The sequence below is a fragment of the Tursiops truncatus genome, chromosome 9 (assembly GCF_011762595.2).
Source record: "Tursiops truncatus isolate mTurTru1 chromosome 9, mTurTru1.mat.Y, whole genome shotgun sequence".
In the NCBI taxonomy this organism is placed as follows: Eukaryota; Metazoa; Chordata; class Mammalia; order Artiodactyla; family Delphinidae; genus Tursiops; species Tursiops truncatus.
The window spans coordinates 100278037-100305626 of NC_047042.1; the positions used below are offsets into that span (position 1 = coordinate 100278037).

General features: G+C 37.9%; 1 protein-coding gene across 8 annotated transcripts in view; it reads right to left on the minus strand.

The window, feature by feature from the left end:
* The window catches only part of KMT2C (lysine methyltransferase 2C), a 294243-nt gene that overhangs the window by 129130 nt on the left and 137523 nt on the right, over positions 1-27590 (minus strand). For all 8 annotated transcript variants that reach the window (XM_033863531.2, XM_033863536.2, XM_033863533.2 and 5 more), the window contains one exon: positions 3711-3873. In XM_033863531.2, the coding sequence (XP_033719422.1) occupies positions 3711-3873 (163 nt within the window). The remainder of the gene's footprint in view (positions 1-3710; positions 3874-27590) is intronic.

Below are 27590 nucleotides of genomic sequence, written 5' to 3' on the forward strand. Positions count from 1 at the left end.
CAGGCATAGCAGGAAGAAGCTAAATGATGTAGGGAAAGCAAGAAAAGAGCAGCAGAAACAGAGAATAAGCTTTGGACAGGTCACTTCTTCCTAAGTGACAGCTGTGACGAGAAGAAATGGAGGAAAAGGCAAAAACATGGAGCTTAAATTCGATGGAAGCTTATCATAGATCCTTAAACATGGTCAATTTGGAAGGTGAGACTACTGCTTAAGAAAGGCTAGACAGCACATAAGAAGAGAACCAGGGGAAGAGCACAGTCTCAAGTCAGATTATTATCAGTGAATTTTAAAAGGACTAAATCAGCATAGCTTTGTAACTTCCATCGGACATTACAACTTCCGTGATCTATGTTTCCATCGCTGGCAGGACACTCTGCAAGGTGATTTGCCTATCAAAATGGAATCTCTAGAAAGAAGAAGTAAATCATGGATGTTGTCCAGAGAGGCTGGCCCACAGAGTAGGCAGGTAGGTAAGAAAGAAAGGTCAGGGGGCTGACAGAATTTAAGGTAACAGAAAAGTAGCAGGACTTGGTGTCAAGAGAGACCAGACAACTAAGAAAATGAGGTAGGAGTTAAAAGTTTAAATGAAGTAAAGGAAGAAAAAGCTGAGTGATGAAAGTAAATACGCTGGGGGAGGGGGAGTGGATTAAGAGATGTAGCATTCCCAGGTTTAAACCTTGCAAAGGCTTCTCACTGAAGACAGAATAAAATCCAAACCCCTTCCCTTGTTTACAAGGCCTACATGATCTAGTCTTTGTTCGCCTTGATGTGGTCTCTACTACCCACCTGGCAGACACTAAGTTCCAGACACAGTGACTAGCTGTCTATTCCACAATCACGCCATGCTCCTGCCTCAAGGCCTGCGCAGTAGTTGTTCGCTCAGCCTGGAATGTTCTTTCCTCTGACCTTGCATGGCTGGCTTTCTGCCATTCAGCCTTCCATGAGAGGGAAAATACTACTCAGGAAGTATATGTGGCTATGTCCCTTAGATGGATATTTAGCGTAAAGTTTCCAGGCAAGGCTAGTGTATACTTGCATCGTCGTGAAAATAAGGTTAGAGCCATGACTGGCATTTTTCGAAGACAAAGCACCCCAAAATTGTTTTCTGATGAAAATGCTGGTCGTGCTCACAGATGCGCTCTTTTTGCTGGGATGTTTTTTTCTAATGAGGTCCATGTTTTTGTTAGATTTTTCAACTTTCATAAAAAGATGTCAATCTTACTCCTAACTCAGGTAACTATCACAGCATACCGCTCTGTTCTTAGCCAGCAGCATCAAGTATTATACTCAATGCAAACACATTACTTAGATAAGAGCTAAAATAACTACCTTTCAGTACAGCAATTCATAATATATGGTACAATGCTACATGATTTTCATTGTCATTTAACCTTCATAGTAACACTGTCATTTAAGATATCCCCATTTTTAAAACATAAAAAGTGCTTTGTGCTATGACATACAATTAGAACAGCTAAATATACAAATGAAAGATTTTATAAGACTATTACGTAGTCTTGTATATTACTGCAATACAGTCTATCTGCAGTACTCTCTACATCCTTGGATTAAAACAGACGCTCAGGAAGCTGGGTATTTAGACTGCATTGTTTAGGATCCCCAGGGAATAGAATTTACTCAACTGGGCTTTGGTTTTATACCACTGACTTATTTTAAGGGCTGTTGTAAGAAATTGCCCTGTGGGGTTTGTTGTTTATACTGCAAGACAGCTACTTGAAGACAGTTTCTCACTATCATATATAGTGTACATACAGTGTCAGTATCAAGTGAATTATTATTACTACAAATCAGGCAACTGTTCATATGCCCTTCTTCATGCTGACTGCTGGAAAGCTCTGGAGCCAGATTTGTGGCATAGGCCTGGGAAATACACATTTATTTTGGGTATCAGCCTCACCGTATTACCCTCCCATTTATCCTATCCTTATTTTCCCTTCCCACTGGCCAAATTTTCTTGCTTATTTTTAGTCTTACTTTATCCTACTGTTCATGTATTTGTGTAAGTCTCCGTAAGTCTACTTTGGAACAAGGCAAGGTACCAGTAATTTCAGTGTATCTTTTAGCTTTATGTTGCCAGCATGAACCTTTCACTATATTCATGATAAATGGTAACAAATCATCTCACCTCAGTTCTTACACTTCATTATTTTATAAAACAATTTATGATCCCTAACAAATAAATGTATATAAATCATATACATTATGTGAACAGAGTCTGCAAAAGAAAGTAGTACTGCCAATAAGTAATAGAATTCCTCACATTAGAAACATAGTCATAGAAAAGTCTGCATGTTGTTTACTGAGGTCTAAATCACGACCACATACAAAAGGCTGAATAAAATTTAAATTGTTAAACACACCCACAGTTGTTTTATTCAATTGGAAAAGTGTGTTATACCACCCAGAATACAATCAGCTCTGATGATTCACATCGTAGTCTGTGTACTTAGTGAAGGAATTCACTACATGAGGCCTTAAAATAAATAACACCCATTACAGTAGCTGTGCATGAATGTTGTCTTCTTCTCCCAGATTTAACGGTGTGTAATCCAAAGCATTTTTAAAACTTTAAATCCCTTATTAGCCTAAATACAATGTGACATTTCAGTTTGCCTTACCTATAATTTACGTCTGTATAGTGATTAAGGGCAACATGATTATACATGTAGACACAAAATAACTTTAACTAAAGATAAAATCATGGTACTGAACAGAGAAAAATGATGATTATGAAATCTGTGTTTGAGATTACTTTAAGCCTGAAGTAGCTATATTTATGTTTCACAAAGCTGGAAAAGATAGGAAAAAAGCCTTTACTGACATTGCTAAGAATACAGGTAAAAGCTAACAATTAGGTAACTAAGAGATGACATAAAAAAAGACTGAATAAAGAAGGCATCAAAGAGATTTCACAAGCAGATTGGAAATTCAATTTACTAGGGAAAAAAGATCTCAAATCATGCATGCTCATTGGAAATCCATATACTAGGAAAAAAGTAAGATCTCTATTTAATAAGGATAGGAAAGAGTTATAATTTTCTGTATAACATAAATTTCAAACACTTAAACCTTTTCACCTAATTATAAAATACTGTTTGAAAAAGAAAAAAAAAAAAGACAACTGAGGATTATAGATAATTATAACCAAGACAGATGAATCAAGAAGAAGCATTAACGAGATTTCTATTATGACTACTAGGACATTTTCCAAGATTTTCAAGTGTTTGGTGATCCTATCAACATACATCCTGAAATAACATCTGAATGAACCATCTTCTAAATCTCCAACTGGGTAGTCTTTTTAGTGTAAAAGACACTGAATTAAATACACTGTTTAATTTTTTAAATGACCTACTTTCATAGTACATATTAAAATACCATATACTCAGCAAGTTTACCTTTCTACAGTAGTTAAATTTTTTAAATAAGAATAAAAAACATGCAAACTATCTTTGAATTTTTGAGGAAATAACTCTCTGGATATAACTTCAATGATATTGTTGGTAACAGATTCCTCCCCCTGCCCCCTCACCCCACCCAAGGATCTCTTGTGAAGATCTCTCAGATTATCAAGATTATGTAATGTTGCCTTTTACCACAAGTAGAATAACACTTAGGGAACTTAAACATTTGTTATTTTAAGTAAATACACTGATAAATGTTTTTAAATATATCTGTAGTAAACTTACATCTTTCAGGAGCTTGGTCAATGTGCTCTGGACAAAGAAGGAAGAAGTGACTGAAATCCTGAAAGGTGCCGGCTCCAGCAGCACAAGGATAATGGTACATCTGGGCACATTTCTCTTCACAGCATTTGATAGTGGCTCCAAGGTGCTTACAAAATGCACATCGCTGGAAGGGAGCAAAGGATAAAGAAATATCCTTATAAAACCTGGAAAAGCAACACTCAAAGGTGGGGCTACGAAGATATTCAAAAGTCTTTGTACATTACTAGTAAAACAATTTGAAGCCTGCAGAGCACTAAATAAAGGATCAGTTAAAATGATAAAATCTAAGTTCTCCGTTCAGTGCTTGGTAAATATTCATCCAAGGATGAATACATATTCATCCTTCCATTCAAGTTTAGAAAGTTAGCATTTCACTTTTTTTTTTCTATTGACTTTGTCAATACAACTACCATTTTTAAAAAACTAATAATATGGTTAAAAGGGCAGGTTTCTAGTTGGGGATTATTTTTAACAGGTGATTAAATCCCATTAATAAACAGATAAAACATATATATATTATTTCCAAAACCTCTTACTATTTTCACCCTGCCTAAAAATCAACATGAAGTAAACTAGTCAATCACAGAATAAGTTAATGAGTGGCAACTACATGGTTAAAGGCACACATACAAATCTACACACTTCATTGTAGCAGTTAGTTTCAAGTTTCTTTAAAATGCTGGGCACGTGAAGAAAAATTAAGTCATCTGACTTTCTCCTTCCCCCATTCCAATCTGCCTCTATCTCTTGCAAGTGGTAAAATCAAAGAAATAAAGTCTCAAACGAACAGCAGGAGAAGTTTGGCGCACCTGAAATGTGTAAGAAGTCAGTATGAATTATCTAAGAGTAATTCTTTCCCTAAGAAAGATTAATAAACGTCCTCATCCGCCCAAGCCCACTTGGGGCATCATAACGTACAAAATCTCTCTCTGTGTGTAGGAGATGCCTAGCTGCCCTTCTTGAATATACTTCTGTTTTAGCATTTATGCTACTGCATGGTAATTACTTATCGCTCTTTTTTCATCCAAGATCTTTGAGTAGAGGAATCGGGTTGTACTAACTTTGTATTCTTAGTACCATGAATGCTGTTTGACATAGAAAGGCCCTAATAAACTGGTGTTCATATTTACATATATTAAATGGACTTCACTTTTGGTAATCTTACTGTAGGTGTGGCTCATGACTAGCAGAGCTGAACTACCTGAAGCCAAGTGGGACGGCACGTGGTAAAACCGAGGCTCAGGTAATAGAGTTGCTAACATTACTATGAACATCTTCACGTGCTAATATACTGATTCCATCTTCTGCTAGTCAATTAGATAATACAATAGTTTGTAAATTGTAAATAATTTCAATGTCTTGCATGTAAATCTACATAAGATATCACATGCCATCAAACGCCTCCTCATAACCATCGGTCCCCTGCACGGAACCAATATAAGAAAGTTAAGCGTCTCTTGGTGTGTCTTCTACACATTTTGGCTGCAGGCAACAAGACCACTGCAGTTTCTAAGTAACTCATAAACACTAGCTATATCTTTGACATTTTAGTTTTATATAATGTCCACAAGTTCACACACTAACACACATTTCAGTTGTCTTTTTGTACTCAAAGGTATTATTACTGCATTAACAAAAACTGAAGAAAAGAAATAAAGCCTTCTTTATCTTCACTGATAAAGCATAATAATCAGCTTTTTCCAAACAATATATTTATGTCACAACCTCCTATGGTATCCAAATATGTTTACTGTATTAACAGAACCCAGAATTAAAGACATGTATAACATCTAGGTAGTCTGAGTATCCTTGAGTCAATACTGGAAAGGTCAAGGTAATGTTGAGGGAAGAAAGTACATTTATATGTCCAATCAACCACTGAAAAGTTTTTATTATTAACTCATTAACATCGCAAAATAATTTCTGCTACACTGTTAAAATCTAGAATCTCCATTACCTTTATAGCATATGGCAAGTTGTACAGAAGCCTTTTGCTCTAAAAGTAATTTTGACAAATAAAATATAATGACTTTTAAGTGTATAGTAAGGAAATAAAATAATTTAACTTGATCCTTTTCTCACTGTCTGTATCATTTTAGAAACATCAACATGTTCTCTTAATCATATTTGCAATGGAAAATATTACATGACATTAGCTAAACTACTATGAGAAGTCCTGGAATGTATCCAACATACTAATTTACAATAACATGTAAAGAGATTAGGGAATAAAGGGAAATAAAATACTAACTGCATTTAAGTGAACGCTTCAAACCCATCTGTTATAACTACATAGCTAATGAAAGACATTTGGCATTGAAAGAAAACATATACTATCTATACAAGCTGGAATATATCTTTTTGAACCAATAAAAAGCATTTATAAAATTGTAGAAAATGTCAAAGAATAAATTTCTACAGGAAACTTGTCTAACATCAGCACCCTCATACACCGCAAGTCACAAATCAAAACAAATTATAACCTAAGTAACAATTACAAAGCTTATTAACATTTCGTGAGAGGAAGGTAAGATAAAAAGCTCTTATCAACTAAACAATTTGACTCGATATTAAAAACTCCTAAATAATTTTTTATACTTTTTTAACCATTAAAAAGAAGAGAAGGAGAGGGAAAGATAAAAAGAAAAGTGTTAAATATCTTTTGACATTAGTCCAAGAACACATCAAAGAAAAAACTCCCAATGAGAGTTCACATTGCCACCTGTAAGAAAGAGTCTGAGGAACTTCCAAAACTTGGAAAGCTCTCGCAAAATAAATCTATAATACAAAACAAAATCAACAAAATTTCAGAGATTAAGGTTCAAGATGAGTTATGAAACAGTAACAATAAGTTTCAGGATATTCCAAAGCTTGTTCAATTAATTATCAAGTATTTATTCTATATCAACTACTGCAATTGGCTAAGTGCTGTAAGAAATATTAAATACTAATTTTCTACACACCAGGCTGTTTTTAACCTTTACCAAACTTTTCTTATTAGTCTGTTAGGATTCTCCCATAATGCTGTAATTACGAATGAAGATAGCAAGTAAGAGAAAAAATAAAATGGCATGGGAAACTATCAGGAAGGTCCAATGTCTGTTTAGAAAGAGTACTAGAAAGAGAGAAAATAGAAGGATTATAAGCAGAGAAATTAGAAAGAAAATTTATGAAATTATCTAATAATAAGCGGTAACATTTATTAAGCATAATTTCCATTTAATAGATGAGGAAACTAAAAGACAAGAGTCTTTTTTTTCTGTTCTATTGATATCCGTTTCACTACAAAAACACCCACCCAAACAGAAAACACCAGCTTCAGATTAAAATGTCTTACACCTAGAAACATGGGCAAAGATAACAAGGATAAATGAAAAATTCTAGTAGCCCCACCAAAAAGAAAAGGGGTCATTTACAAAGAAAGGACAAACGGGAATTGCTTTTCATTGGCAATATTAAATGTAAAAACAAAAAAGAGCGGCTTCCGGGAAGATGGCGGAAGAGTAAGACACGGAGATCACCTTCCTCCCCACAGATACACCAGAAATACATCTACACGTGGAACAACTCCTACAGAACACCTACTGAACGCTGGCAGAAGACCTCAGACCTCCCAAAAGGCAAGAAACCCCCCACGTACCTGGGTAGGGCAAAAGAAAAAAGGAAAAACAGAGACAAAAGGATAGGGACGGGACCTGCACCTCTGGGAGGGAGCTGTGAAGGAGGAAAGGTTTCCACACACTAGAAGCCCCTTCACAGGCTGAGACTGCGGGTGGCGGAGGGGGAGAGCTTCGAAGCCGCGGAAGAGAGCGCAGCCACAGGGGTGCGGGGGGCAAAGCAGAGAGATTCCCGCACAGATGATTAGGGCCGACCGGCACTCACCAGCCCGAGAGGCTTGTCTACCCACCCGCCGGGGCGGGCGGGGCTGGGAGCTGAGGCTTGGGCTTCGGTCGGAGCACAGGGAGAGGACTGGGGTTGGCGGCGTGAACACAGCCTACAGGGGGTTAGTGCGCCACGGCTAGCCGGAAGGGAGTCCGAGGAAAAGTCTGGAGCTGCCGAAGAGGCAGGAGACTTTTTCTTACGTCTTTGTTTCCTGGTGCAAGAGGAGAGGGGATTAAGAGCGCTGCTTAAAGGAGCTCCAGAGACGGGCGCGAGACGCGGCTAACAACGCGGACCCCAGAGACGGGCATGAGACGCTAAGGCTGCTGCTGCCGCCATCAAGAAGCCTGTGTGCGAGCACAGGTCACTCTCCACACACCCCTTACGGGGAGCCTGTGCAGCCCGACACTGCCAGGGTCCCGGGATCCAGCGACAACTTCCCCGGGAGAACGCACAGTGCACCTCGGGCTGGTGCAACGTCACATCGGCCTCTGCTGCCGCAGGCCCGCCCCGCACGCCGTGCCCCTCCCTCCCCCCAGCCTAAGTGAGCCAGAGCCCCTGAATCAGCGGCTCCTTTAACCCCGTCCTGTCTGAGCGAAGAATAAACGCCCTCTGGCCACCTACACGCAGAGGCGGGGCCAAATCCAAAGCTGAGCCCCGGGAGCTGTGAGAACAAAGAAGAGAAAGGGAAATCTCTCCCAGCAGCCTCAGGGGCAGCGGATTAAAGCTCCACAATCAACTTGATGTACCTGCATCTGAGGAATACCTGAATAGACGACGAACCATCCCAAATTGAGGAGGTGGACTTTGACAGCAACATTTATGATTTTTTTCCCCTTTTCCTCTTTTTGTGAGTGTGTATGTGTATGCTTCTGTGTGAGATTTTGTCTGTATAGCTTTCTTTCCATCATTTGTCCTAGGGTTCAATCCGTTTTTTTTATTTTTAATAATTATTTTTTATTATAATAACACTATTTTATTTTCTTATTTTATTTTACTTTACCTTCTTTCTTTCTTTTTTTCCTTCCTCCTTCCCTCCCTCCTTTCTTTCTTTCATTCTTTTTCTTTATTTCTTCTACTAATTCTTTCTTTCTACTTTTTCTCCCTTTTATTCTGAGCCGTGTGGATGAAAGGCTCTTGGTGCTGCAGCCAGGAGTCAGCGCTGTGCCTCTGAGGTGGGAGAGCCAATTTCAGGACACTGGTCCACAAGAGACGTCCCAGCTCCACATAATATCAAATGGCAAAAATCTCCCAGAAATCTCCATCTCAACACCAGACTCAGCTTCACTCAACGACCAGCAAGCTACAGTGCTGGACACCCTATGCCAAACAACTAGCAAGACAGGAACACAACAGCACCCATTAGCAGAGAGGCTGCCTAAAATCATAATAAGTCCACAGACACCCCAAGACACACCACCAGACGTGGACCTGCCCACCAGAAAGACAAGACCCAGCCTCATCCACTAGAACACAGGCACTAGTCCCCTCCACCAGGAAGCCTGCACAACTCACTGAACCAACCTTAGCCACTGGGGACAGACACCAAAAACAACGGGAACTACGAACTTGCAGCCTGCGAAAAGGAGACCCCAAACACAGTAAGATAAGCAAAATGGGAAGACAGAAAAACACACAAGAGATGAAGGAGCAAGATAAAAACCCACCAGACCGAACAAATGAAGAGGAAATAGGCAGTCTACCTGAAAAAGAATTCAGAATGATAGTAAAGATGATCCAAAATCTTGGAAATAGAATAGACAAAATGCAAGAGACATTTAACAAGGACCTAGAAGAACTAAAGATGAAACAAACAACGATGAACAACACAATAAATGAAATGAAAAATACTCTAGATGGGATCAATAGCAGAATAACTGAGGCAGAACAGATAAGTTCCCTGGAAGATAAAATAATGGAAATAACTACTGCAGAACAGAATAAAGAAAAAAGAATGAAAAGAACTGAGGACAGTCTCAGGGACCTCTGGGACAACATTAAACGCACCAACATTCGAATTATAAGGGTCCCAAAAGAAGAAGAGAAAAAGAAAGGGACTGAGAAAATATTTGAAGAGATTATAGTTGAAAACTTCCCTAATATGGGAAAGAAAATAGTTAATCAAGTCCAGGAAGCACAGAGAGTCCCATACAGGATAAATCCAAGGAGAAACATGCCAAGACACATATTAATCAAACTGTCAAAAATTAAATACACAGAAAACATAGTAAAAGCAGCAAGGGAAAAATAACACACAAGGGAATCCCCATAAGGTTAACAGCTGATCTTTCAGGAGAAACTCTGCAAGCCAGAAGGGACTGGCAGGACATACTGAAAGTGATGAAGGAGAAAAACCTGCAACCAAGATTACTCTACCCAGCAAGCATCTCATTCAGATTTGATGGAGAAATTAAAACCTTTACAGACAAGCAAAAGCTGAGAGAGTTCTGCACCACCAAACCAGTTTTACAACAACTGCTAAAGGAACTTCTCTAGGCAAGAAACACAAGAGAAGAAAAAGACCTACAATAACGAACCCAAAACAATTAAGAAAATGGGAATAGGAACATAGATATCGATAATTACCTTAAAGGTAAATGGACTAAATGCGCCCACCAAAACACACAGATTAGCCGAATGGATACAAAAACAAGACCCATATATTTGCTGTCTACAAGAGACCCACTTCACATACAGACTGAAAGTAAGGGGATGGAAAGAGCTATTTCATGCAAATGGAAACCAAAAGAAAGCTGGAGTAGCGATTCTCGTATCAGACAAAATAGACTTTAAAATAAAGACTATTAGAAGAGACAAAGAAGGACACTACATAGTGATCAAGGGATCGATCCAAGAAGAAGATATAACAATTGTAAATATTTATGCACCCAACATAGGAGCACCCCAATACATAAGGCAAATACTAACAGCCATAAAAGGGGAAATCGACAGTAACACATTCATAGTAGGGGTTTGTAACACCCCACTTTCACCAATGGACAGATCATCCAAAATGAAAATAAATAAGGAAACACAAGCTTTAAATGATACATTAAACAAGATGGACTTAATTGATATTTATAGGACATTCCATCCAAAACAAAAAAATACACATTCTTCTCAAGTGCTCATGGAACATTCTCCAGGATAGATCATATCCTGGGTCACAAATCAAGCCTTGGTAAATTTAAATGAATTGAAATTGTATCAAGTATCTTTTCCGACCACAACGCTATGAGACTAGATATCAATTACAGGAAAAGATCTGTAAAAAATACAAACACATGGAGGCTAAACAATACACTACTTAATAATGAAGTGATCACTGAAGAAACCAAAAAATACCTAGAAACAAATGAAAATGGAGACACGACGACCCAAAACCTATGGGATGCAGCAAAAGCCGTTCTAAGAGGGAAGTTTATAGTAATACAAGCCTACCTTAAGAAACAGGAAACATCTCGAATAAACAACCTAATCTTGCACCTAAAGCAATTAGAGAAGGAAGAAAAAAAAAAACCCAAAGTTAGCAGAAGGAAAGAAATCATAAAGATCAGATCAGAAATAAATGAAAAAGAAATGAAGGAAACAATAGCAAAGATCAATAAAACTAAAAGCTGATTCTTTGATAAGATAAACAAAATTGATAAACCATTAGCCAGACTCATCAAGAAAAAAAGGGAGAAGACTCAAATCAATAGAATTAAAAATGAAAAAGGAGAAGTAACAACTGACACTGCAGAAATACAAAAGATCATGAGAGATTACTACAAGCAACTCTATGCCAATAAAATGGACAACCTGGAAGAAATGGACAAATTCTTAGAAATGCACAACCTGCCAAGACTGAATCAGGAAGAAATAGAAAATATGAACAGACCAATCACAAGCACTGAAATTGAAACTCTGATTAAAAACCTTCCAACAAACAAAAGCCCAGGACCAGATGGCTTCACAGGCGAATTCTATCAAACATTTAGAGAAGAGCTAACACCTATCCTTCTCAAACTCTTCCAAAATATAGCAGAGGGAGGAACACTCCCAAATTCATTCTACGAGGAAACCATCACCTTGATACCAAAACCAGACAAGGATGTCACAAAGAAAACTACAGGCCAATATCACTGATGAACATAGATGCAAAAATCCTCAACAAAAGACTAGCAAACAGAATCCAACAGCACATTAAAAGGATCATACGCCATGATCAAGTGGGGTTTATCCCAGGAATGCAAGGATTCTTCAATATACGCAAATCAATCAGCGTGATACACCATATTAACAAACTGAAGGAGAAAAACAATATGATCATCTCAATAGATGCAGAGAAAGCTTTCGACAAAATTCAATATCCATTTATGATAAAAACCCTCCAGAAAGTAGGCATAGAGGGAACTTTCCTCAACATAATAAAGGCCATATATGACAAACCCACAGCCAACATCGTCCTCAATGGTGAAAAACTGAAAGCATTTCCAGTAAGATCAGGAACTAGACAAGGTTGCCCACTCTCACCACTCTTATTCAACATAGTTTTGGAAGTTTTAGCCACAGCAATCAGAGAAGAAAAGGAAATAAAAGGAATCCAAATCGGAAAAGAAGAAGTAAAGCTGTCACTGTTTGCAGATGACATGATCCTATACATAGAGAATCCTAAAGATGCTACCAGAAAACTACTAGAGCTAATCAATGAATTTGGTAAAGTGGCAGGATACAAAATTAATGCACAGAAATCTCTGGCATTCCTATATACGAATGATGAAAAATCTGAAAGTGAAATCAAGAAAACACTCCCATTTACCATTGCAACAAAAAGAATAAAGTATCTAGGAATAAACCTACCAAAGGAGACAAAAGACCTGTATGCAGAAAATTATAAGACATTGATGAAAGAAATTAAAGATACAAATAGATGGAGAGATATACCATGTTCTTGGATTGGAAGAATCAACATTGTGAAAATGACTCTACTACCCAAAGCAATCTACAGATTCAATACAATCCCTATCAAACTACCACTGGCATTTTTCACAGAACTAGAACAAAAAATTTCACAATTTGTATGGAAACACAGAAGACCCCGAATAGCCAAAGCAATCTTGAGAACGAAAAACGGAGCTGGAGGAATCAGGCTCCCTGACTTCAGACTGTACTACAAAGCTACAGTAATCAAGACAGTATGGCACTGGCACAAAAAGAGAAAGGTAGATCAATGGAACAGGATAGAAAGCACAGGGATGAACCCACGCACATATGGTCACCTTATCTTTGATAAAGGAGGCAGAAATGTACAGTGGAGAAAGGACAGCCTCTTCAATAAGTGATGCTGGGAAAACTGGACAGGTACATGTAGAAGTATGAGATTAGATCATTCCCTAACACCATACACAAAAATAAGCTCAAAATGGATTAAAGATCTAAATGTAAGGCCAGAAACTATCAAACTCTTAGAGGAAAACATAGGCAGAACACTCTATGACATAAATCACAGTAAGATCCTTTTTGACCCTCCTCCTAGAGAAATGGAAATAAAAACAAAAATAAATGGGACCTAATGAAACTTCAAAGCTTTTGCAGAGCAAAGGAAACCATAAACAAGACCAAAAGACAACCCTCAGAATGGGAGAAAATATTTGCAAATGAAGCAACTGACAAAGGATTTATCTCCAAAATTTATAAGCAGCACATGCAGCTCAATAACAAAAAAACAAACAACCCAATCCAAAAGTGGGCAGAAGACCTAAATAGACATTTCTCCAAAGAAGATATGCAGACTGCCAACAAACACATGAAAAAATGCTCAACATCATTAAACATTAGAGAAATGCAAATCAAAACTACAATGAGATATCATCTCACACCAGTCAGAATAGCCATCATCAAAAAATCTAGAAACAATAAATGCTGGAGAGGGTGTGGAGAAAAGGGAACACTCTTGCACTGTTGGTGGGACTGTGAATTGGTTCAGCCACTGTGGAGAACAGTATGGAGGTTCCTTAAAAAACTACAAATAGAACCACCATATGACCCAGCAATCCCACTACTGGGCATATACCCTGAGAAAACCATAATTCAAAAAGAGTCATATTCCAAAATGTTCATTGCAGCTCTATTTACAATAGGCCGGAGATGAAAACAACCTAAGTGTCCATCATCAGATGAATGGATAAAGAAGATGTGGCACATATATACAATAGAATATTATTCAGCCATAAAAAGAAACGACATTGAGCTATTTGTGATGAGGTGGATAGACCTAAAGTCTGTCATACAGAGTGAAGTAAGTCAGAAAGAGAAAAACAAATACCATATGCTAACACACCTATATGGATTTTAAGGGGAAAAAAATGTCATAAAGAACGTAGGGGTAAGACAGAATAAAAACACAGACCTACTAGAGAACGGACTTGAGGATATTGGGAGGGGGAAGGGTAAGCTGTGACAAAGCGAGAGAGAGGCATGGACATATATACACTACCAAATGTAAAATAGATAGCAGCCACATAGCACAGGGAGATCTGCTCGGTCCTTTGCGACCACCTGGAGGGGTGGGATATGGAGGGTGGGACGGAGGGAGATGCAAGAGGGAAGAGATATGGGAACATATGTACATGTATAACTGATTCACTTTGTTATAAAGCAGAAACTAACACACCATTGTAAAGCAATTATACTCCAATAAAGATGTTAAAAAAAAAAAAAAAAAAAGCAATATCTTCCAAGGTGTACAAAAAAATTCTTTGAGGGCTTCCCTGGTGGCACAGTGGTTGAGAGTCCGCCTGCCGATGCAGGGGACAGGGGTTCGTGCCCCAGTCCAGGAAGATCCCACATGCCGCGCAGCGGCTGGGGCCGTGAGCCATGGCCACTGAGCCTGCGCGTCCGGGGCCTGTGCTCCACAACAGGAGAGGCCACAACAGTGAGAGGCCCACGTACCGAAAAAAAAAAAAAAACTTTCAAAATGTGCAAAATATATTTTATGCACACACACTTTAGATGTAAATACACACAAACCTTTTATTTATGTACATGAACACACATACACACGTGTATGTATATATACACACACATATGTGTATGTGTGTATATATTTGCATATGTGTATGTTTATATATATACGCATATGTGTATGAGTATATATATAGATACACATATGTGTATGTGTATCTATATATATATACAAATATGTGCACGAGGCACAGTAGCACAGGATATTCACAAATAATGATCTGGGGGGAAAGAACAGACAAATGCTATCAAAAAGAAAGCAGGTAGGACTTCCCTAGTTGTCCAGTGGTTAAGACTCCATCCTCTCGATGCAGGGGGCCCGGGTTCAATCCCTGGTCAGGGAACTACATCCCACATGCTTCAACTAAGAGCCCACATGCTGCAATGAAGATCCCGTGTGCTGTAACTAAGAGCCGGCGCAGCCAAATAAATAAATATTAAAAAAAAAAGAGAGAGAGAGAGAGAGGAAGGAAGGAAGGGAGGGAGGGAGGGAGGGAGGGAAAGAGAGGAAGAAAGAGAGAGAGAAAGCAAGCAGGTACAGCAATATTGATCATAAAAATAGGGTCCAAACCAAGAAGCAGTGAACAGGGCAAAGATAAGTTCACATTAAAATGAATCTAACATTACAGTGAAAATTCCAAAAGAAGAAACAGTCATTAATGTTCACATGCCTAATCAATTTTCTTGACATATAAAAGTAAAGCTGACTTCAAGTTAAAAAAACAAACTTTTTAATGCTACAGTAAAAACTTAACATATGCTTAAAAAGACAAAAAAAAGGTAAAGCCAAACAGAAATACATAGACTGGACTTAACACAGCTCTCAGAAATCAAGATATTTATTAATGATGGTCAAGTTTGATTCAAACTTACACATGAACAGAGAGATCTCCAAATTCCCAGAACAGAAAATATACATTCTATTCAAATGTACATAAAATTCTTTTTAACTCACAATATCTATGGGATTAAGAAAGTCTAACAAATTCAAAAACTCAGGTATTTCCTAGGCCATATTTTAAAAAGCAGGTATTTCCTAAACTTAACACATTAATAATTATAAATTCACAATATAAAGATAAACTCCCTTCAATCTATCCACTAGAAAAATTGAAAACTCCCTTCAATCTAGCAGATTTCTTTAAATCAAAATGAAAAATTATATATTATTTTTGAAGTGATTAAATAAGAAACATGTCAAAATCTCTGAGATATGGCAAATTTAGTTCAGAAGAAAAAAAAATACAGCTTGAAAAATACAAGACTCAGGGGAATTCCCTGGCAACCTAGTGGTTATTTAGGACTCCAAATCTTTGAGATATGGCAAATTTAGTTCAGAAGAAAAAAATACAGCTTGAAAAATGCAAGACTCAGGGGAATTCCCTGGCGGTCCAGTGGTTAGGACTCCACACTTCCCCTGCAGTGGGCATGGGTTTCATCCCTGGTTGGGGAACTAAGACCCCACATGCTGCGTGCAGCAGCCAAAACAGGCAAAACTCAAGACCAAAGAATAAAAGTAAGTAAAACTAGACATAAAAACTAAGCCAGTAAGAATCATAATGCATGAGATCAGCCATCTAAGGAAGAAAACACACCCTAATATTGTGTGTAGGAAGATATTATTAATGACATTCGGGTGTTTAAGTCTCTATCAAAACAATCAGTGTTTGCTTTAGAAAGATATGCTAAAATAGTACTGAGTAAAATAAAAAGCAATCTATCAAACCACTTTGTATAATGAATTGGCCTAAAGTAATGAATATCATGATGAGTGATGTGTTGTTGTTTGGGTCCAGTTAATTATTTCTACTTTGTACTCTAATAAACATACTTTTCTGATCAAAACCTCTACTTAACAAAAAAATACAAACATCCATTAAATAACATTACAAAATCAAAATGGACTTTGCTATGAATGAAATTTTTCCTTTCTGACCCACCCTCCTCACTGCTGCCGCAGTAAGCTTTCTAACGGACCCCTGATACCTCTGGACCAGGTCTAAACTCCTCAACATGGCATCTGTGGTAGGCAGACTCCTAAAACGCCTGACCCTAGCCCCCCCAAGATGCCCCAAGACACTGTGAATATGATGAAATACCATGCCAGAGATTATGCCATAAGACGTGGCAAAGAGATTTTGCAGATGGGATTAAGGTTCCTAATCAACTGACTTTGAATTAATCAAGGGGGACGGGGCTTATTCTAATCTAATCATACAATTCCTTGAAAACAAAGATTTTTCTCCAACTGGTAGCAGAAAGGGAAGTCAGAGAAATTCAAAGCAAGTGAAGGATTCAGGACCACACTGCTGTCTCTGAAGATAAAAGAAGCCACACACAAAAACCAGGGAGTGGCCCCTAGGAGCTGACAGCAACCCCAGGCCAAATGGCCAATAAAGAGATGGCGGCCTTGGTCCTACAACTGCACGGAACTGAATTCTGCCCTCGGGAGCCAAGTGAGCTTAGAAGAAGATTCTTCGCCAGAGCCTCTGGATAAACACCCAGCCTGGCAGATATCTTAATTTGAACCCTGTGAAACCCTAAACAAAAAGCACGGTTGAGCCTGGCCAAACTTCTCATCTACAAATGGGTGCTATTTTAAGCCATTAAATTTATGGTAATTTTTTATACAGCAACAGCTAACGGAGCATTTCAAGGCCCTCCATGATTTGATCTCTGCCAAATCACTGTTATTTTTTTTGTTTGTTTTGTTTTGGTTTGGTTTTTTTGCGGTACTCGGGCCTCTCACTGTTGTGGCCTCTCCCGTTGCAGAGCACAGGCTCCGGACGTGCAAGCTTAGCGTCCATGGCTCACGGACCTAGCCGCTCCGCGGCATGTGGGATCTTCCCGGACCGGGGCACGAACCCACGTCCCCTGCATCGCAGGCGGACTCTCAACCACTGCGCCACCAGGGAAGCCCCAGTTATTTTTAAGAAATTTTTTTACATTATACAACATCTTCCTTACTCATCACTATGAAGTAAATAGGGCAAATGTATTAACCTCCATCTTGGACATGAAGAAGCGAAACCTCAGAGAGACTATCCTATAGCAAGCATTCCTGAGCCAACAGGTGTGCCCTCTATTCACTGCGTCAAGGCAACAGTAAACTCTCTAGTTGATAGAAACATACACAAATCAGAAGCCCCCAACTAATAGCCCCCTAACAGCTTTAACCATAAATAAAAACATGAATAAATGTGACTACATAAAACTCCTAGACTTTTATATGGTAAACACACACACACATCTTAGAGAAAATCAAATGACAAAAAAAATTTTTTTAATAACCTGGAATTTGAATTACAAATTTCTAGTACCCTGGATATATAAAAATAAAACATAAAAATGAAAACAACTTAAAAAGAGACAGTGACACTTTATCGACACCAATAATTTAGGGAAGTCAGAAAGTTGGCCAATAAAATATACTTAACATGCAGGATGCAGTGAGCAACTAGGCCAAGTAGTTAACAAAAATTACCTTATTTTAAGTCTAACAACCACCATTTTAGGTAGGTACCATAACTTCTGATTTTTATAAATGAAGCACAGAGTTTAAATTCCTTGCCCACACTCACAATGCCACAAAGAGGAACTGAATTTGAGCGGTTCATAATCAGTTAGAAATGGGTAATTAATGCAAATTCCACTAACTGAACACAAGAACTTAATGAATACTTTGTCTCATTTACATAATCACTCTCACTTAGGTTATAAGAAAAGAAGGTAGCCATTTTTTAATTAGAATTCCATAAAATGTTAGTCCTCAGTGCCCACCAAAAGAAATATACTGGAACGTTCACAAAATACAAGTCATAACAGTCCCAGACTGAAAAACCCCCAAATGCCCAATAAAAGTGGATAAATTATGGTCCTTTCACAACAGAATACGACACAACAATGAGAATAAATGAACAATTACAAGCAATAATTTGAATGAATCTCACAAGTACGATGGTGTATGAAAAAAGACAGAAAACAGTATTTATTGTATGAGTCATACAAAGAACAAAACTAGGCAAGGCTCATCTGTGGTGTTAGTAGTGATAACAGAGCTTGCCTTGGGGAGTTGCAAGCAGTAATGCAAAGGAGGCATGAAAGGAATTGCTGTGTTTTCCACCTGTCTCACAAAGAGAAGCAACAGAGCAGACTTCCATTACTCTCCACTGACAAGTAAGAGCTATGAGAAAAACTTATTTTCATAGAAGTACTATCAGTAAAAATATTAATACCATCAACTAAAATGCTTGTAGCAGCTGAATTGTTATCAAAATAGTATTTACCTAACCATGGCAAATAACTCAAAGTATCTTCAATACTACTAGAAGGCTCAAAAGATGATGGCAGAAAGCAATGAAGATATTAAATCTCATTATTGATCTACTAGCTTTGAATGTTTAATACTAGTAGAGTTATTCTGGAGTACTTTTAAATTGATGCACAAAATAAACAACTTTTCTTTCTCTTTTAATAACTTTTTTAGTTAGAGGAAATATTAATTAAAATTAAAAGGTACAATTATAGATTGAGTGGGGAATAAAAAAATTTTTAAATATGTTACAAACAGCTACTGGATTAAATTTTAAAATATCAATATAAATTCATGTTTTTGAAAAACTATATCTTTGTGTGTATGTGGTTTATTTTTGACCAAGAGTCAAGATAATTCAAGGGAATAACAGTCTTTTAGAATGATACTGGAACAAATGAATATCCACACTGAAAATAAAGAACCTTGAACCTTACCTAATCTTCTCATTATCATACATGCAATTTAACTATAAAAGGAATAAACAATCTAAAGGTAACCTTGGAATATGCAGGACAACTTGAATATTTTTTATATAAGGCATAATGAACAAAATCTGTAAAAGAAAAAATTTACAAAGTGACAAACTTCATCAAAATTAACCCCCCTACTCTTTCAAAAATCATTAAAAAAGGAAAACAAGTCATAGACTAGACAAAAATATTTGCAAAATATACCTCTAATAAATGACTTCTATGGCAAGTATATAAAGAACTCTTATAACTCGAAAGTAAGGAAAAGACAAATCAACAGGAGAAAGGGGGACTTTGGGGCAAAAGCTTTGAACAGACACTTCACTAAAGATGTGTTCAATTTCATTACTCATCCAGAAATGCAAAATCAAACCCACAACGAAATATCACTAAACACCAACCGGAATGGCTGAAATAGAGAAACACTGACAATATTCAGTGATGGCAACAGCGCAGAACATCGTGTCCACAAATGTTCAAGCAGCTTTATAAATACTGGCCCCCAAACGGGAAGAAATCTCAAAACCATTATGCTAAGTACAAAAGCCAGACAGAAAAGATTGCTGTACGATTCCATTTGCATACCAGTCTAGAGAAGGCAAAAAACAACCAAAGTAGGGAGAGGAACAGATCTAGCGGTGATTGCCGGGAGCCCGAATGCTGGGAGGGGACGACCTGCACTGGCCATGAGGGAGCTTGCAGTGAAGGAAAGGGTCTGCATCTCGACTATGATGATAGTTACACACATGACTGTACACATCTCTCAAAATATGTTCACCTGTACCCTTGGAAGGGGTGAATTATATTGTGTACAAGATATACCTTAATAAAAGAATGACTCTCACACAGGGGAAATAATAATTTTTTTAATTTATTTATTGGGTAATGGCAGGCCAGTATCAGAATTGCTCTCTTGGAAATAAAATTTCTAAAATCTCAATAAAATATGAAACCTAATTGAAGTCACTTGTGAACAACCAAGCCTGGAATGGCAGGACATCTGACTCTTGACAGAAAAGAACATCACTGGCTAAGGTCTGTGTTTAAAAGGATTTCTACTAAGGCCTCCTAGTGTGCACAGAAAGGGAAGGGTGGTACTAGGCCTCACACAGAGAGCATCAGTCTTACCGGTGTGAGAAAACAGGTAAAGTTCAACAATGATCGAAAGGATGGAACCAGAGGGGAAACCTTGAAGGGCAGAAGCCACAGAAAAGAGAGCCCCCCACACTGAATAAACTCTCAAATCGTTGTTACACCCCTGAGATGTATATTCACAGAGGGACTCTTAAGCAGCTCAGGGAAAACAACAGCTGACCTGTTTGCTGAAGGAACTGAGTAGAGATTTCTGATGTCACTGACTGCTGGGATGATGTAGTTTGGAATGTAAGGCCAGCAATAATATAAGTCTCCCAGAAAAAAAACCCGATACTGACAAAATAACATAACAGAATCCGGTATTAACCTATCATCTAAAATGTTCAGTATACAATAAAATTCCTAGACATATGGGGAAAGAAAAAAAAAACAGGAAAATGGGGCCCACAATGAAGAAAAAAAAATATTCAATAGAAAATGACAAGATAAACAAAGACTTTAGAGCAGCTATCGGAAATATGTTCCACAACATATGGGAAAAGCTGGTCAAGAGCAGGAGGAGAGTAACAGAAAAGACATGAAAATTACAAAGTGAAACCCAATGGACATTCTATACCTAGGAGTTACAGCAATTTAAATAAAAATTTCAGTGGATGTGCTTAAGAAGAGATTGGAAACAACAGAAGAAATGGCCAGTGACCTTGAAAATAAATTGTTCATCCATTCTGAGGAACAAAAAGTAAAACTACTGAAAAATTAACAAAGCATCAGTAACCTATGACAATATTTGAGAATATCAAAGGCACGAACATGCATGTAATTGGAGTTGCAGAGGAAGAGGAGAGGGAAAATGTGACAAAAAAAGAATACAAAACAAAGGTCAAACTTTTCACAATTTGGTGAAAAAAATCAACTTACAATTCTAAGAAGCTCAGCAAACCCCAAACAAGAAGACTACAAGAAAATCACACCTAGGCACATCATACTCAGACTGCTGAAAACCAAAGTCCTGAGAGCACCCAGAGAATATCAAAACATTATATACACAGGAATAACGATACTACTAACACCTGACTTCTCATCAAAAACAATGGAAGACAGGACACAGTGAAAGAACATCTTTTCAATGCTGAAAAGAAGAAAAGCACATCAACCCAGAACTATATATTTAGAAACAAAACAAAACCTTCGGGGCTTCCCTGGTGGCACAGTGGTTAAGAATCTGCCTGCCAATGCAAGGGACACAGGTTCGAGCCCTGGCCCAGGAAGATCCCACATGCTGCGGAGCAACTAAGCCCATGCACCACAAGTACTGAGCCTGCGCTCAAGAGCCTGCAAGCCACAGCTACTGAGCCAACGTGCTACAACTACTGAAGCCCGCACGCCTAGAGCCCATGCTCCACAACAAGAGAAGCCCCCACAATGAGAAGCCCGCGCACCACAACGAAAAGTAGCCCCCGCTCAGCGCAACTAGAGAAAGCCCCCGTGCAGCAACGAAGACTCAACGCAGTCAAAAATAAAAACAAATAAATAAATTTATAAAAAACAAAAACAAGAAACCACAAAACCTTCAAAAATGAATGCAGACTTTTTCCACTTCCAGACAAAATGGAGGAGATTCACTTTTCCCTATATTTTACACTAAGTACAGCTAAAAACCTTGGACATGACACATAAGACAAACACCAGAAGACACTAAAAGGTAAAGAGAAGGGCCAGACAAACTAGAGCCCAGGTGCTGAAGAATGAAACAGCATAAGTTCCCTAGATTTGATTCATTCATAAGAACAGGTGCTAAAGGAACCAGAAACACAAAACAAGCCCAAGAAATACCCACTGTCTCTAACCAAAAGAACGGAAAAGTAGCAGGCTGGCAAGACAGAAAACTATTAGGTGATAATCAACCTCTGGGAGCCAAACACCAGAGAAGAAGCCCAAGTCCTACGCCCATCAGCAAAGGCCAAAGGGAAAACCCAGACATCCCCTCCGCTCCGCTCCCCTCCCAGACGGTGAGGTATCACAAAGGGTGTGCAGACCCACCCAATAGGAACAAGACCTCCTCCCTCCATAGTACCAGTGGAGAAAATGCAGAGGGCCTGGAATTCAACACCCACGCAATGATGACAAGGTGTCCCCACCCCTAACCCTCCCCACTGGGGTGGTGGCAGCGAATGCCCACTGGAGAATCAGAACTTAACCACTGTCCAGAGGTAGCATGCCCACCCATATACCTCAGTGACACTGGGACCACGTGAAGAGCAGGAACTTTCTGAGCCAGGGTGACATCAGCAAAGCATAAAGCAGGGTCTGCATTTCACTCCTGCCCAGTGTTCACTAGAGGATCCTCCCTAGCAATGTGTCAGTGGAGGCTAATTACAGGACTGGAGCTTCCGCACACACCGGGGAGTAACAAAGGGGTGCCACCCTCTTTTACCCCAAAACACAGTTTCAGGTAAGATCTGCTAAAAGAGAAGGAAGTGGGATGGGGGGTTAAATAAAATGCAGAGTTTCATAACATAATACTCAAAATATAAAGCATTCAATAGAAAAATAATTTGTCATACCATAACAAGAACCAGGAAAACCTCAAAAGGAATGAGAAAAGACAATAAATAGACATGAACACTGAGAAGAAATAGATGTTAGAATTATATCTGTCAAATATTTTAAAGTAGACATTATAAAACTGCTTCCACAAAAAAATGAGGAAGACATTTGAAGAAAATGAAAAAAATCACAAAGTTTCAGCAAAGAAACAAACTCTTCACAAAGAAATATGATATCATGAAGAAACAAATGGTAAGTTTAGAACTGAAAAATATACTAACAAAAATAAAGCATTAACTGAAAGGGCTAAACAATGGAATGGAGAAATTACCCAACCTGAACAAGAAAGAAAATGGACCGATGATCTGAGATGACATTTTTACCGTCGAGTAACTTTTTGTTATGTGTTTGGTCTATTTCTGGACTTTCTATTCTATACCAGCAATCTAATTATTCATGACTCTAATACCACAGTTTAACGGTAGCTTTCCAGTATGTTTTAACATCTGTAAGGGCTACTTCTCCTTGATTATCCTTTAAGGATGTGCCCAACTGTTTTTATTCTTTTTTTTTCCATTGAAATTTAAATCTCACAAAAAATTGCACTAAGTTTATAGATTAAGTTACAGACATTAGTATCATCCCATTCAAGGACATATATTTTTATCCTATTTGCTTCCTTCTTTTATTGTGAAACATCACACACATAGGACAGTGTAGTTTTACAATTTAAAGACTTATCAAGAGAACATCTGTGTACCAACACAAAGGATAAGAAATCTTGCCACTGAAATCATTCAAATGATTATTCTTGTACCCTCTCCATAGGTAGCCACTACACAGGTTTGTAGTAATTAATCTTCTGCTTTTCTTTAGATTTCTTATTCACTATAGCTCCATCTCTATGTCTCTAAACAATATAATTTAGTTCTGTTTAGAACTGAATTTAAATAAAAATATACTGTAGAAATTCTTTTGTTACTTAGCTTCAAGTCAATATACATGTGAGGGAATCAACTATTTGATTTCTGCTGCTATAGTTCACACATTTTCACTGCTATATAGTATGTCTTTGGATGAATATACCATAATCTAATTATCTAGAAATTTTCATTGCTTCTAGTTCATAGCTATCATATTAAAAAAAAAAATGCTGCTACCCCATACATTCTCGTACATGTATCCTGACACATACGTATGTGCAAACATTTTTTGGAGGAGTTCTCAAAGAGTAGTCCACAGGCCTCTGGTTGAATAGGTCCCTAAGATCTCGTAAAGGAATCTGTGAGGTAAAAGCTATGTTCATAATAAGACATTATTTACCATTTTCACTGTGTTGATATTTGCACAGGGTACAAAAACAATGGTGGGTAAAATTGCTAATGCCTTTGCAATAATCAAAGCAGTGACACCAATCTGTACTAGCAGCTACTACAGCCATTCTCAACTAGCTCTACAACTGTACTAAAAATAATGCTAGTTATACCACAATGTTCACTACAGCTCTGTTTACAATAGCCAGGACATGGAAGCAACCTAAGTGTCCATCGACAGATGAATGGATAAAGGAGATGTGGCACATATGTACAATGGAATATTACTCAGCCATAAAAAGAAATGAAACTGAGTTATTTGTAGTGAGGTGGATGGATCCAGAGTCAGTCACACAGAGTGAAGTAAGTCAGAAAAAGAAAAACAAATACCGTACACTAACACATATATATGGAATCTAAAAAAAAATAATGGTTCTGAAGAACCTAGGGACAGGACAGGAATAAAGACGCAGACGTAGAGAATGGACTTGAGGACACAGGGAGGGGGAAAGGTAAGCTGGGACGAAGTGAGAGAGTGACATGGACATATATACACTACCAAATGTAAAATAGATAGCTAGTGGGAAGCAGCCGCATAGCACAGGGAGATCAGCTCAGTGCTTTGCGACCACCTAGAGGGTGGGATAGGGACGGTGGGAGGGAGATGCAAGAGGGAGGAGATATGGTAATATATGTATAGCTGATTCACTTTGTTATAAAGCAGAAACTAACAGACCATTGTAAAGCAATTATACTCCAACAAAGATATTTTAAAAAATAATAATGCTAGTGTCATTTAAGAACATCAATAATGAAGCAGTAAAATTATTAATTTTTAAAATCTCAATCCATGAATATATATCTTTTAAATATCTGTGTGACAAGATGGGATATAAAGCATCAAGTAATTCTGCTACACCAAAATATGAAGGTTTTCTTCAGGAAAGGCACTTCTGTAATCATTTGATTATAAACAGAAATAGCTGCTTTTCTCATGGAGTATTATTTTTTTTTTTTTTTTTTTTTTTTGCTGTACGCGGGCCTCTCACCGTTGCGGCCTCTCCCGTTGCGGAGCACAGGCTCCGGGCGCGCAGGCCCAGTGGCCATGGCTCACGGGCCCAGCCGCTCCGCGGCATGCGGGATCCCCCCAGACCGGGGCACGAACCCGCGTACCCTGCATCGGCAGGCGGACTCTCAACCACTGCGCCACCAGGGAAGCCCATAGAGTATTATTTTTACGTAGAAGAAAAACTGACAATGATTATCCAGCTTTGATTATCTGACACATATTTCTTTAAAACTGAAAAAAGTGAGTGAGCCTGTCACTTCAAGGAAAACAACTGAGAACATTTGTGACCAATGACAAAACTTAGAAAACATGTATCTACCACAGTGAGCTTGACTGTTTCCCAATACTTAAACTCTTCTGATATCAGGGTTATAACAACAAATGTGAATTTTGTTATTTATTAAAATGTGTCAATATTTAAAATATCTGGATTACTCAATGAACCAATATTTTCCAGAAGACCAATTAATAATATTATAAAATCAAAGCTGGGTAAAAGATCCACTGAAATTGCAAGATAATAGATTACAATATTAACAAGTAAGGCAACGTCACAATATTAACGAGTAAGGCAACGTCACAATATTAACGAGTAAGGCAATGTTCACTGACAAGCTTTCAGATTCCACTTCGGACCAAACCTTTAAGAAACTATTGCTTGTCAACTTTTGGTGTAGCGTCAAACAGGAATATTCATAATTACCTGAAATGACTATTAAAATAAATTTGCGTTTTCTCACTATGTATCTTTTTGAGGCTGGATTTTTTTCATATACTTCAACCAAACCAGCATATTTTAACACACTGAATGCAGAAGCAGATATGAGAATTCAGGTGTCCTCTACTAAGCTAAATGTTAATGTTTCAAAATGAATATAAAGGTGTCCTGAGACCAAAAAGTCTGAGAACATTATGTCATAATGGTATATAAAAACGAACAAAACTGTTGGGTCCTAATAAGAACCTGCTGTATAAAAAAATAAAATAAAATTCAAAAACAAACAAAAAAACCTGTTGGGTCATATAGGTGTCTCTTCAATTTCACCAGATAATTACAATCTGTTTTCCCAAATGGCTGTTACAATTTTCACACTCTCTCACCAGTAGAGTTTTTTTTGCTGATCTAATAGGTATGGAATGCTATCTCTGTGCAGTTTTCAATCTGCATTTCATGATTACTACTGGGATTGTGTATCTTTTCAAAACTTATTTGTCATTTGGATTACCTGTAATTTTTTTGTTTTTTTGGTTTTTGGCTGCACAACATGCAGGATTTTGGTTCCCTGACCAGGGGGTCAAACCCATGCCCACTGCAGTGGAAGTGGGGAGTCTTAATCACTGGACCACCAGGGAAGTCCCATGTAAATAATTTTTTTGTAAACTGCTCGTTTAAGTCCTCTGCCCATTTCTCTATTGGGTTGCCAGGGAAGTCCTATGTAAATAATTTTTTTGTAAATTGCCTGTTTAAGTCCTCTGCCCATTTCTCTGTTGGGTTGTCTTTGTTTTTCTTATTGATCTGTAGTTATTTTACACATTCTAGAAATGATACCTTTTGTTGGCCATATTTGTTGCTATTATCTTCTTCCTCTCTAGGGCTTGTGTTTTCACTTTTACAGTATCTTGTTCACAGAAGCTACTCTCCTCATGTAGTTGAATTCTGCAATATTTTCCTTTACAGTAAGTGCTTTCTGTGTCTTAAGAATTAATTTCCAAAGATATTCTCCTATATTTTCTTTTCAAAATTTTATAATTTTATGTGGCGATGCAAAAAGCCAAAAATAACTCAGAGACATTTTCCTATTATTTGTTCTTTCTCTTGATTTTCAGTGATTTGGTCTTATCTTCTGGAATACCTGATAATTTCAGATTTACTGCTGAAACTTTTTTTAAAACTATAGAGATATTTTTACGCACTAGATGAACTTATTTTCTACCAGAGGGGATTTAATTTTTTCTCAGACAGGCACAAAGGCCAGAGAAGATCACTTTAATTCAATCTGCATATGAGGTGCTTTGAAGCTGGGTTTCAAGTCTTTGCAGATACTATCCCCAGCTCCAGTTTTCCCTTAGTCTGAGGGTAGCCCAGGGATTAGCAAACCTTTCTGAAAAGGGCCAGACAGTAAATATTTTAGGCTTTGTGGGACAAGA